The 13,802-nt window shown below is 42.6% G+C and overlaps 1 protein-coding gene across 1 annotated transcript in view; it reads right to left on the bottom strand.

Moving 5' to 3' along the window:
- Positions 1–13,802, bottom strand: part of PAPPA2 (pappalysin 2) — a 309,776-nt gene that overhangs the window by 73,069 nt on the left and 222,905 nt on the right. The window contains exons 15-16 of the mRNA XM_068986447.1: positions 11,062–11,239; positions 9,436–9,649 (exon numbers count right to left, since the gene is read on the bottom strand). Coding sequence (XP_068842548.1) covers positions 9,436–9,649; positions 11,062–11,239 — 392 coding nt within the window. The remainder of the gene's footprint in view (positions 1–9,435; positions 9,650–11,061; positions 11,240–13,802) is intronic.

Here is a 13,802-nt window from a genome sequence, read left to right as displayed (position 1 = left end):
CCCTCTCCCACTCTTCTCCCAAATCAGATCAGACAAACCTCACTGAAGGTATTAACAACCAAACACTGTCAAACAATGCGTAAGCACAACATGAGGCCTTTTTACAGTATTGAGTCTGAACCTGTGTTTGTGTTTATAGACCTTCAATAGATTTATGTTCACTGGAAAAGTGACCCTCAGAAAGATGGTTATTTACAATTACTCTTAAAAAGATCTTACTATGACACTGCCTTTCAGATGGCATCTTGATGAATGACTAACTTATAGAGGGTAAGGCTGTCTAACTTAGAAGGCTGGGATAATTTCTAATTTCAATTAATGGTGGGCCCTAATGGGGTTAATCTAAACTTCACACATAAAGATAGCAACTAATGAGAAAAAGGTAACCACTGAAGCGAAAGATAAGGGAGAATAGAATATGGTCTTTTTGATAAAATATAAGTCAAGTACATTTATTTTAACTTCCTGGGAAGTTGGGTTAATGAAACATTAACCTGATAAATGTGATTAATGATAATATGTATGTGAAAGCAAATTGCATGGGATGAAAAGAAGGATGTGTGTGTGTGTGTGTGTGTGTGTGTGTGTGTATGTTATAAAATATGAGCAAGAAAGAACTCCCCAAACTATCTAACTTGACCATTTCTTTGGAGTTACCATAGTTTGTATTTTCTCTATTAACTCCAAAAATAAATAAACCCAAAGAGACATGTGAAATCTAGCATGCAAAAGTGCTGCTACAATAATTTTGAGAAAAGAAAGTGTTACTCTGGATATTTTTAGGAAAGTATAAGTCCCATGACTGATATTGTTCTTACATGAAGAAAGGTTCTTGCTTCTAGATTGTGCTTCATCATTTTGGCTGCACGTTGGAGTGACTTAGGCGCTTTGCAGAAGATTAATGCAAAGCACTGAGGTGTTTGAACTTGCCCCAGCTGATGCTAACGTACAGCCAGGTATGAGAACCACTGTTCTGGTGAGCTTGTTGAGAGATCTAACCCCTTTTCTGTTACCACCAACCCCTTCTGCAGAGTTTGCCAAACAAGTTTAAATGTTAGTTAAATGAATGAAATTAAAACTATCTCTAAAGAATGATTATTCCTTCTATGTTGCTGAGACAAATTGCTAGGGAAAAAAAAAAAACAGACAATAGTTTTAAGGGTTTCTTTCACTCTAAAGCACTTGAAATAGAAATTTCCACCCCTCATAAGAAAAAAAAAAAAAAAAAAACTTCCCTTCACCATTTTAGCATCAAATTTAACATTAAAATTCTACCATGAATTTCTAATAAGGCAGTCTTTTCATCCATTTAGAAAGTGTTTACTGAGTAACCATCAATAAATGTAGAAGCCACTGGCCACATGACGCTAAACAAATATCCATGGTCTAATGAACAGGTAATCAAACCACTTTTACTCAGTGAAATAAATGATGCTGTCAGTGAAGTCTTCTCTGCAGTGGGAAGCCACGGGAGGGACACTTCCTACAGACTGGGGAGATCTGGAAGGCTCTGGAAATAAAAATCGCACCGATCTTAAAAATGGGACAGTAAGGCTAGTGGTGGAGAATCTCCCTGCCAATGCAGGAGACGGAGAGACACAAGTTCGATCCCTGGGACAGGAAGATCCCCTGGAGAAGGGCATGGCAACTCACTCCAGTATTCCTACTGGAGAGTCCCACGGACAGAGGAGCCTGGTGTGCTATGGTCCATAGAGTTGCAAAGAGTTGGACACAACTGAAGTGACTTACCATGCACACACGCATGCAAGAGGTAGTCAAGCAAAAGGCCACTGTTGGGGAGAGCTCAGACCAGAAGGAATAGCACATTTGAAAGCCCAGAGGCATGTAAGCTATGGTGCATATAAAGAAGTAAAAGAAACCCAGATCATTAGAACCCACACTACAGAAGGTTTTGTGTGTAATAGTTGGAGGGAAGTGATCTCCCAGGGAAGATAGTTATGACCCTGGAGAGGTAAGCCGGGCCCAGCAAGATCATGCAAGACACTGAAAATATTTTTAATTTTAAGCTTTTTTAGTGTTTTAGATGAAATAGCAGAAAGGCTGGTCATTTATTTTTTTTAGTTTTTATTTTTCATTTAGTTTTATATAAGGGGAATACTATAACTGGGTTGAAATTTGTTGAAGATTGCTATTACTGCAAAGTAGTGAATGTATTGAAGGGGGAAAGACTGGAGTCAGAAAGCTCAGTTCATGCATGACAAAGGATAGTGATTTGTCATACAGAAGTGGCAACAGGGTGAGGAGAAATGGCCGAGAGTCAATAAGAAAATGCCATTTGATGGAAGCTGATGACTGATTTGACCGAGGGAGAAAGATGTTTAAGAGTCTCAGGCCAATTTGTGTTGCCATACGGCAGAGGCCACACAATGTTGTAGAGCAATTGTCCTCTAGTTGCTCGATATTTCTCAACAGTGTACAATTATAGTCTCTGATCATTATTATTTACTCAAGAAGAGTTATGTTTTGTGAATATTGTTCAAGTGTCATCACCAATAGAATGATATTCAGATGTGTTCTTTCCATAACACTTTATAAATAAAAAAAAAATAAAGCCATATATGGATTAAAAAAAATGTGTCTCAGGTTATATGCAGATCTCTCACCTGACCTATCCAACCACGAGGAACACAGAAGGATGTACAGATTTGAAAGAGTTTATAATAGGCTCTGTTTTATATAGGGAGAGTTTGAAATGCATTTCAGATATGCAAGTGGCTTTATCTGCAGGCAATTGTCCCAATGAGTCTTATAGCCCTTATGGGAAGAGATTAGATAGCAGATGTGGGTTTAAGGGTCATGAGTATGTGGAAGGTAGTGGAGGCCATTGGGGTAAATGAGCTTCAGGTCAGACAAGTATGCAGAACACAAGAGGAGAGTGAGTTCAGAGAAACACCAACATTGACGCCATGGGCAGTGGAGGAAAAGCCAGAAAAGGAAATTGAGAAGAGGAAAATCAAGCGAGTGACATAGAGCAGAATCAAGGAAGAAGACTCAAGGAGGGCTCAGACAAGTGTGTTTTACTGAAGAGCCACACTCCATCTTTGATGTTTGACTCTTGACAGCATCCGAGCCCTACCATCTCCCACCTCCGAGCAAGCCTATAAGAAAGCCTGGGCGCCTCCTCTTTTGGCCTCAGCATAAAGTTCAAACCATACCAGGTCCTGTTCACAAGCACAAGTGAAAGTGGAAGTCACTCAGTCATGTGCAAGTCTGTGACCCCAGGGACTATACCGTCCATGGAACTCTCCAGGCCAAAATACTGGAGTGGGTAGCCTTTCCCTTCTCCAGGGGATCCTCCCAACCCAGGGACTGAACCCAGGTCTCCCACATAGCAGGCAGGTTCTTTACCAGCTGAGCTGCCAGGGAAGCCCAAGAATACTGGAGTGGGTAGCCTGTCCCTCCTCCAGGGGATCTTCCTGACCCAGGAATCAAATCAGGGTCTCCTGCATCACAGGCAGATTCTTTACCAACTGAGCTATTAGGGAAGCCCTCACATGTACACCTTCACTCAAGCCCCACACCCTAACTACCATCCAACTCCCAACCAGCCTCTTTTACCTGATTACTCAAGCAATTTGAAGACCAACTTGGGATTTTCCCCTTCTCTCCAAACATCTCGTTATGTGACTAACAAATCTCTTAATACTCTCTTGGTCTATGTATGTGTGGCATCATTACTTTCCAAAGCCAAACCAAATTTGGGTGGGAGGATCCATTTTGTCTCACAGGGTGATTACAACATAAGCCAAATATTCCCACATAACGTTAGGTCCCTGGTGTCTCAGATGGTAAAGAATCTGCCAGTAATACAGGAGACCCAGTTTCAGTCTCTGGGTCAGGAAGATCCCCTAGAGAAGGGAACGGCGACCCACTCCAGTGTTCTAGCCTGGAGAATTCCATGGACAGAGAAGCCTGATGGGCTACAGTCCATGGGGTCACAAAGAGTTGGACAGGTGTTAGTTGGGGCAACTAATACCACATTAGGTCCAAGAAGAGTCCCTGCATTTGGCAGCGATGTTCATGGCACCCTCAGCTTTAGTGGAGAGATGGGAATGGAAACCTGAGTGTCAAAATGTGAAGGAGAGAGAAAACTATAAGATGGGGACGGTGAATACAAATGACTTTTTTGACACATTTCATGAGGGAGGGGGAAGCTGTGATAGCTGGAGAGAAACATGGGTCAAGAAAAGGCTCTGCTTGTTTGAGTTTTAATGTAGGAGAGACCTGAGCACAATTAAAGAGAAGTAACCTGGCATGAGGAAGAGAGAGGCTTCAGCTGCAGGAAAGAGGAAGGTGAAGAGGTTGAGGGAAATGTTTGAGAAGGGTTATGGATCCAGGGTAAAGGTGGAGGAGTTCCTTTTATCTTATTTATTATAAAATATGATTATTTATTAAAAGAACCTCAAATCAGAAGACCAAAAAATCTCCCAGAGTCCTGTCACTTGCCCATGGTCTTGACATTTTGCTGGGATTTTTTTCTTTCTAGTAAATAAATAAATATATATTTGAGGGTTTTTTTTTTTTTTTTTTTGAACTACAGTTGATTTACAATGCTATGTTAGTTTCAGGTGTACAGAACAGTGATTCAGTTATATATATATATATAAAATACATAAAGTGTATATGTATATATACATATATATATATATATATATATTCTTTTTCAGATTTGTTTCCCTTATAGGTTATTACAAAACAGAGTAAGTTCCCTGTGCTCTACAGTAGGTCCTTGTTGGTCATAATTCATTTTAGACAGTAAGAAGGGGGAAAGCCTGTTTGGAGGTGTCATTTGGCTGGCACACCTGTGGGCAGACCTTTGCACTTTGGGAGTAGGATGATCTGCTGAAAGTCAGGGAAGAGGTTTTAGGACTGGAAGAGATGAGGTCTGAGACAGCCTTCAAGAACAGAGATGGTGCTTGTATACTAAGGTATATATGTGGAATCTAGAGAAATGGTACAGATGAATCTATCTGCAGGGCAGGAACAGAGATGCAGATGCAGAGAACGGACACGTGACATGAGGGGGATGGGGGGTGAGATGAATCGGGAGAGTGGTACTGACGTATGCACACTGCCGCTTGTGAAATAGACAGCTAGTGGGAAGCTGCTGGGTAGCACAGGAAGCTCAGCTCAGCGCCCTGTGATGATCTAGAGGGGTGGGAGGGAGAGGGGTGGGAGGGAGGCTCAGGAGGGAGGCGATATATGTATACTTAGAGCTGACTCACATTACTGCACAGCAGAAGCTAACACAACAGAGTAAAGCAATTATACTCCAACTTAAAAAATACAGACGAGTCTGGGAGCAAGGTGCCAGTGGCAAGTCCCTGTCATAATGCCATCTTGGACTGCTGGTCTCTGTATGGTTTGCCTGTTTAGAAAGATGTGGCTAGTTCTCCTTTTATCACTCTCTACCTCCACAAATGGCTATGATCCCCTCTTTCTCGCTCACTTCATTTTTAAACTATTTATCTCATTCTAAAGTCTAGAAAATTTAGCATATATAAACAGCAGAAAAATAAAAGCTATATTCCCTATAAACCTCCTTTATAAAGATTATGACTGTTAATATCATTATCACTTCTAGCTACTGAAAAAGAAGGCTAAAAATATACCCTTAATGTGGAAAATAGGGATTGTGTCATTTATAATAATTATATTCTTGCTTTTATCGATTTACCATATTGTGAATATTTTCCCATGTCTGTAATATTCTTCTAAACATCTTTAATGTTTAGAAGGATACTTCACAATATGTCTGTACCAGCCTATGATTGTACCATATAATGGACATTTGTTTCACTGAATTTTTGTTACCCTAACATCCACTTAACCTCCTTCTCAGTTTTTCCCCCTATAGAATTTATATGGTTTGGGTAATGCTGACTCTACTCAGGACTTCAAGGTCAGAGTGCACTACCCAGGCCAAACCATTGCATTTCCCTGTCCTCAGGGACTAGATTCAGTGTGAACAGTGCCATCTTCAAATCCCAGAAAGAAGGGGCAAGGGATCCAAGGGCCAAGAGAAAGGGCCTAGTGTGGTCCGTGTCCACTCCTATGCTCTCTTGCAAGAAGAAATGATGCCCATGAAACAGGGAGCATGGAGGCTCGGTGCTCCTGGAGGCCAGAGCCTCGGTCCTACTCTTGCAGGTGTCTTTGCTCCTAACCCCACGCACGTGAGAAAGTGCCAGCTGCAGCTGCGCCTTCCACGCTAACCTCCAAGTGCAATGGGACAAAACTTAAATAAGCTGGATGGAAGAGAAAAGTCAGACGCAGCGCTTCTCTTTTTCTCTCTTGAAACAATGTTCAACAGACTTGAGAAGAAGCAGGAAGGCAATGTACTTGGCTGATATTTTGGTAGTTGTTTCCTTCTTCCAAAAAGAAATGAACAAAAAGTTATATCTAGCACATGTATTGAACTTCATAGTTTATAAAACACTTTCAGGACATTACCTACTTTGGGCATCAAAACAATACTGTTCGGTAGAAGTCATTACTGCCCCTCACCTTAAGAATGCAAAGTCTGAGACACATGGCTATGATTGTGGAGTACCTTGTTCAGGGTCATGTAGAGAACAAGGGGCGAACTTGACCATCAAGGGGCTTTTTCCACTTCTCAAAGAAGTGCAGAAGACTAGCACATGCCCACTCTGTCTGAGCTGATTTCCTGCCAACTTCTCTCAGCCTCTTCTCCCCCTGCCTGCATGCCCTAGAAAGAATTTCAGGGCTCCATTAGTACAACGCTGGGCTCCAAGCAAGGGACAAGGCTGACATAGTTTGTTGGGTAAACACAAGCAGCAAGTGACAGTGATTTACTCCTGACTTGCAAACTTCTGATTACCAATCTACTGCCGTATGTAAACAGGTGTAAACTAAGGCTGAAATCAGTTTACACAGTGTGGTAAATAATTTAATCTCTCCTCAGGATGGTGCTTGCAAATGTAAATGTTTAAGCTCAAACCCATACTGACGTTGTGATGTAAGCTTCCAGTTTCTCAACCAGAAAAGAAAGTCGTGCCAGCAAATGGCCCCTGTTTGCCCCTGCTGGGGTGGGGAAGCTGGTGGAGACCTGGATGCAGCCTCACTCCTCCCAATGCAAAGCTCAGCCATGGGCCTGGAGAGCTAGAAAAAACCCCTCTGCCCTGAATTCCTCCTGGTCCCGAGACTGTTCTCTCTCCCTCTAGTCTTCATTGCACTGTTCTGTAGACCCCTGAGTTGGCTGCAGGTGTGAGAGAAGGGAGGCAAGAAGAAAAGAAAAAAAGGCAAGAAAACAACAGCCTTCGGGGCTGGTTGTAATGTCATTCTCACTGGAAGATGACCTGGGTCCTCCCTGCCCATCAATGTATGCTGATGCAAATTGATCTAGACCTCATGACCAGAACATGCAAATGTGTTCTTGGTTGTCAAAAACTGTAGACTGTACCTGCTAGAGTCACTGAACCAGAATGCTGCTGCCTATGAATTTTTCATCAGTATTATTCATGTTCTAATTAGTCTGGCTCTTGCCTTGGGCTGAGATAATGAGGAGGAGGCTACCCCCCACCCCAAATATTATCTTGGGTTTTCTCAGGAGTGAAAGGCTCTGGGTGAAGCCAGACTCAATCCATCCCATATTGAGATGGCTGGATGTAGACTAAAGAAGGGCAAATGCAAGCCAGAAAGTAAGCTTCCTGATTTTCTTCTGCTCCCTTAGAAAATTCTAGTTTACAGTAGAAGTTGATATCTTCTGGAATCACTGGTAATGCCATGGCTAGGATTTTGTCAGTTCAAAAAAAAATTTTTTTTTAAAAGAATACCTACTGTGGTCAGATTTTCAACTAAGTCCTAGATAAGTAATAAGACATAATCTATGGTAGGAAAATAATAGTTACAATTTACTGAGTACAAGGAGTTTCTTCTTCTGAAAGTTTTTTCCTTGTTTTGTTTGTTCAGAAAATGTTTCTTTCTTTCTTTCTTTTTTTTTTTGAAACAATTTATTGATCATTTAGCACAAGTCAGGCACTGAGCTGTACATTATTGTATTGCATGTGAGCTCTGTCGTATCCAACTCCATAGAATGTAGCCCACCAGGTTCCTCTGTCCATGGGATTTCCCAGGCAAGAATACTGGAGTGGGTTGCCATGCCTTCCTCCATCGGATCTTTCCAACCCAGGGACTGAACCCACACCTCCTGTATTGCAGGCAAATTCTTTGCCTGCTGAGCTATTGGGGCTGAATTTGTATTATCTTGTTTAATCCTCAACTGAGCACTTTGATGTGGGCATTATGCCCAGTTTACAAAGGAGAGGAGACCCAAAGAGTTCAGTAACTTGCCTGAGGTTACTCAGCTAATAAAATGGGTGATAACTGGGATTTGAACCCCAGCACAAGTGTCTTAAAAACAGTTTCTCTTAAATTATGCAGCAAAGCTTTTATTCTTTCTGGTTCACCATGAATTTTGAAGAAAGGTCCTCTTGATTTCTGGGTCTAGGAATGTATACACACAAAGTCCAGGAAGGGTAAACCAGAAAGACTATAATTACAATAGTAATAGATAATATGTGTTGAGTTCTATGTTTTAAAAATAGATTTACTAGATTTCCCTGGTGGTCCAGTGGTTAAGAATCTGCTTGCCAATCAAGGGAACATGAGTTCAATTCCTGGTCCAGGAAGATTCCATATGTTTCAGAGCAACAAAGTCCATGAGCCTCAACTACTGAGCCCATGCTCTGCAACAGAAGTCACTGCAACAGAGAGTAGCCCCTACTTGCTGCAACTAGAGAAAGCCTGAGCACAGCACTGAAGACCCAGCACAGCCAAAAATAAAACTAAAATTAAAAAAAATTAATTCACTGACTCATTTTATACATATTAATTTACTTAGTTCCTATATTATTATTATCATTATCCTCATTTTACAGATGAGAGACTGAGACAGAGAAACTTCCCAGCGTCACATACCTAATAAGAATCTGAGTTGGAGACCACCCTAGGCAATTTCTGCCACAGCCACAACTGGCAATTTCTGCCACAGGCACAATTTTAAACTTCCAATGGGCCTGATGATGACGTTCTAGGACAGAGTTGGATTTGGGTGATGTGTTTACCACTTAAGAAGCTCCTAACACTTACTTTCAAGGAAAATAATAATTTGGGCAGAGAATCTTTTAAAACACACCAAGATGAGACTCTGGAATCTGCTATGGGAAAGCATATCTTTACAGGAAGCAAATCTGGCCAGCCTGCCTGTCATGACTGGGGAACACCCTTGTGCAGTCGAAGAGAGATTATGTAGGAAAACAAACACAACAAACAGTGGACAACCCAGAAGGTCTTAATGTTATTTCCAAAACAACGGTCTTGGATTTGCAAGTGAAACAACAGGAGCAAGGTACAAGTGTAGAGAGAATGGCAAAGACCAGGAACGTTCCAACTTACTTCCTGACTTTATTCTCCGTGCTTCCCAGCACATAGTAGCCCGGTTTGCATTCATATCTGCAGGTAGAGCCCACGTCATGGTTCCCCTGGAGGCAGCGAGGCTGGAGCAGGTTGGCATTCGGGATAACAGGAGGAGCATCACACTCCAGCTTGCAGTAAGCTTCAGGGAGAGACCAGAGCCCATCTTCAAGACAGGTCAGCCATGGGCTCAGTCCTAACTCCAAGAAAGAGAAGCACAGAACGCTCAGAACAGAGAGTCCAAAAATAAAATAACAAACAGAAAGAATGAAGACCTGTCAACAGGCAGTCATTCTTGGAAAGTCACAGTATTTTTCATGGAGCAGCTTCTCTAAAACTTCAAGTCAAATGTTTATCCTGTATCTTTCTACCCACAGAGCGTCTATTGTGCTCTCTCATGTAGCATTGAGGTCAGAAAGCTAGTTCTTGACCTGAATGAAAGTCGGACTACCAACCAAATCCTTACCTCACTCCTCACTACAAATAATAAAAATAAAGTCGTGACAGTATTGTGGAAAGGATTATAATAATACTAGATGACACTTTTATAGGGCTCATTACATGCCAGGCACTGCTGTAAGCATTTTACACGTATCACTTGGGTAAACGTCAAACCTCAAACAACCCTGTGAAATAGATACCATCATTATCCCCTATTTTGCACATGAGGAAATTGAGTTTAAGTAATTTGTCCAAGCTAGTAAGGGCAGAGGCAGGGTTTGAACTTGCAGTTTGATGCAAACTTCTGTACTTAAATACCATACACCATATGCCTCAGCAGTTTCTCCAAGTTCAATCTATGGACGCCCCATAGAGTAGTATCACCAACCCACTTTAGGTTTACTAAAGCAGACTCTGTCAGCATGAGCCTAAAAATCTGCATTTATAACAAGTCTGCTGGGTCACTGTTGGGCACACCTAAGTTCACGAGGAAGAGCAAGATGTGGGGTCAGAGGGACCTCCCTGGCAATTCAGTGGTTAAGAATCTGTGTTTCCGAGGCAGTGGGCATGGGTTCGATCCCTGGTTGGGAAACTAGACCTACATGCTTTGGGGTGCGGCCAAAATGAATAAAAAACAAACAAATAAAATAGCCTATTCCCATGCTCTCTTAATCAACAACAACAAAAAGATGTGGGGTCAGAAGAAGTTCCACCACATTCTCATCTCTCCCTAGCAGTACAGCTCATACAACTGTGCTCTCATTGCTAATATAGGACTAAAGGCACCTAACTCACAGAAGGGTTGTAAATATTACATTTCAAAATGTGCATGATAAAGGGTATCTGAATTATTAATACTCTCAGAAAACTGTTAGTTGGCTTGACTCCAGAGAACATAAACTCAAATAAAAATAGAAAGGTCTCAATTTCTTTCATTAAAGAGATCTTGAGTTAGGGGCATCTTTCCAAGTGGTTGAGACAAGGAATGTGTTGCCTCTTGCTTGTCAAAAGAAGGTGCTTTAGCAGAGTCAGGTGGGAAGCTCACTGGAGTAAAGAAAACATCCCCAAAGTACGCCCCACCCCCACCCCCATTACCCCCCTCCCCGCCGCCAAAGAGAGAGAACCTGAAGAGAACTTGCATGTAACTCCTGCTTGGCCAGACAATACCTTGAAGCTTGGCTGGTGGGATACAGGAGATAGAGCAGCGTTTCAGAAAGTTGGTTCCCTCCGAGCAGGAGAAGTTTGCGTAGTTCACCAAAGATGCATCGGGGACACCACAGTCAAGGGGTTGGCAGCTCACAGCCCGGTCCCAGTGCCCAGAGGAACATGTGAGCAGAATTTTCTTCTAGAAACAGAAAGTTTTCTGTTATCAAAGTCGCACAAAAAGGCTTATCGAAATAGTTCCCAGGATCTGGCAGAGTCCTGATGATTATTTGTACAAATATTCACAACAGGCAAAATGATTTTGCCTCCCTCCCTCTTGTCTTAATGTGCAATTTCACAATACCCAGGTACACTGCTGATGAAAGGTGCATGTGAGCATAAGGGAGTCATGAAATGAAGACGCTCCTCCAGGGCAACTCTCGGCTCTGCTCACACGCTTCTCCAGGTGGCTCTCCACCCTACTCTGCCCTGCTGTGTGCTCTGGGACCCTGGCCCTTGTGGGCTTCATGCTTTTGACTTGTGTCTGCTGGAGCACCCAGGGTAGCACTGGTAGGAGACGGAAGAGGCAGTGAAGCAAGGGAGGTCGGGGGTCGATTCTCGCTACTCCTTCCCTTGGGTCGCTGTAGGCTGGCTCCGCCTTTGGCAGAGCTCTTCACACGCCTGCTGCACTCTTTCTCATGGGTTCTGCTAACTGCCCCTTACAGTCAACTCTTTAGGTCTAGAGGGGATATTACCCTTTCACCCTGGGATTCTGGACCATCTCTTTGTCATTTCCTAGATCCTGCCCCCACTTTTATCAGCAGTCCCTTTACTGAAGTTCCTGAAATTGCCCCCCTTTGAGCATTCATCGGTTTCCTGCTGGGACCTTTACTGATAAGCTGACTGATAATGGTACATAATAAACAGAATCATATTCTCTGAGAATGGTGCCTAGTCTTTAAGAACACCTGAGAATTAATGCACACGAGGCATCTTCCAAACCCTGTAGTTAAATCTAAGAGAGTCCAGCCATTTCCTTGGGGCTATGGCCTATGTAGGGGGTCCTAGAATTCATCACCAAGAGACAAATGAGGAGACTTTTTTTTGAGCACTTAGAAGGGCCAGGTACTTTCAAGTTTGGATAAACAAGACCCTTAAGGAGCTACCAGCAGAGCTCATCACAGGTTGAAGCAGTGAATCAGACAACATCTGAAGTGGGGAGAACGGAAGGAAGAAGAAAGAGAGAGAAGAAGGAAGGGGAAGAGGTTAAAAAGGAAAGTGTGGGAGATGCCCTTTGGTTATATTTACTCCCTTCTATGATGATCTGTGAGAATGTAATGCAAAGAACACAAATCATAAAGGAGAAAACACGGACCAGGAAGAAAGAGAATATAAACTGTTCTACTAAGTAGCAGCAACATCATATATGCATGCTTGTTTTGTGGTGGTGAGATAGCACTACAGAGGCTGGAGAAGGGAGAGTGTTTCCAGGGAGATTCACATAGCAGATAACTCAGGAACTGGTCTTTGAAAGATGAGCAAGACTTCCCAGCAGCAAAGCAGAAGCAAGGAGAAGAAAGTTTCAGAGTGAGAGGAACAGGATGGGCAGGCACTCAGAGACCTGGACACTCATGGCTTGTTGGGTGAAAAGTGTCACCATAGTAGGTTACCAAAAGTCAAAAAGAGAGAAGGGAGATTCTGGGGCTCAGCCAGCATCCCATCAGGAGACCACAGTGGCACCAAAGTCAAAGGTAAAATGACTGATGAAAGCACCTGTCACCTCTGACACCCACTCCTGCCTGGCTGCCCCTCCATCCTTCCCAATGTTCCCAGGTTGCCTGCCAGAAGGCCCCAATTCAAAGCCAGACACACTTTTCTGGTTAGTTTCAGTTCTTATGTCAACAAAAAGCAGATATCCCTGCTGTCTTGTGATCACAAGCTGGGATCATATCATTTCTTTAGTGGGGCCAGGCTCGGGTGATGGGAGCAGTCAGCTGGAGAGCTGTGCTTGATGATTCCATCATATGACTGGCAAAGGGTGAGCTCCCACCTTCCTTCTCCCAACTTGGACCCAACTGCAATGCTCACAGCCTAGAAGACTGGCTCCAATCACAGCGATCACTTAAAGAATGTCTCTGAAACACTGCATATATTGTCTGGGTTTTCTCCTGGCTCCAGTAAGTATTGACTGTTCTGTTTTGAATTTGCTCCTAATTTTAATGAATTGCAAAAACCATCTTTTCTTCTCTCTCCTTCTTTACCTAGCACACAAATGCATTCAGTTCCTACATTGTTTTTGTTCTTTTTCCTTCTTTCCATCTCTTTTCTAGTATGAGGTAAGCTGAGTTAAGGACAGGTAGGTGATAAGAGTTCTGCTCTTCTGACCAGAGCATCACAAACCAAGGAGCTGATGCTTCAAGGTATGTTAAAACAGTATCTCTACACAGAAGTCTCTTTCAGCCATCTGAAACAAAAGATTGTATCTTTAAATTCTGTGTCTAAGCAAGTGAAATTCCTCCACGGATCCATAATCTGCTGAGCAGTCAACTGGTACCAGATGAAAAACAATTCGAATCTTCCAAGCCATTGATACCTGACTACCAATCATGCTTCCACTCGTCCTTCATCATACCTCATCTCCCTCATATTCTTCTCAAGCACCATTTACCTTTTGCCTAATGCATCCTGTCTCTCTATCATATTGTGCTCATGTGTTCTCAAATTTCAAATTCCTCTGTAGAATATGGAAAGCTTTCTAAAGGAAA

Source organism: Capricornis sumatraensis, chromosome 14 (assembly GCF_032405125.1).
Source record: "Capricornis sumatraensis isolate serow.1 chromosome 14, serow.2, whole genome shotgun sequence".
Taxonomy (NCBI): Eukaryota; Metazoa; Chordata; class Mammalia; order Artiodactyla; family Bovidae; genus Capricornis; species Capricornis sumatraensis.
This window is presented reverse-complemented; position numbering and strand designations above follow the sequence as displayed.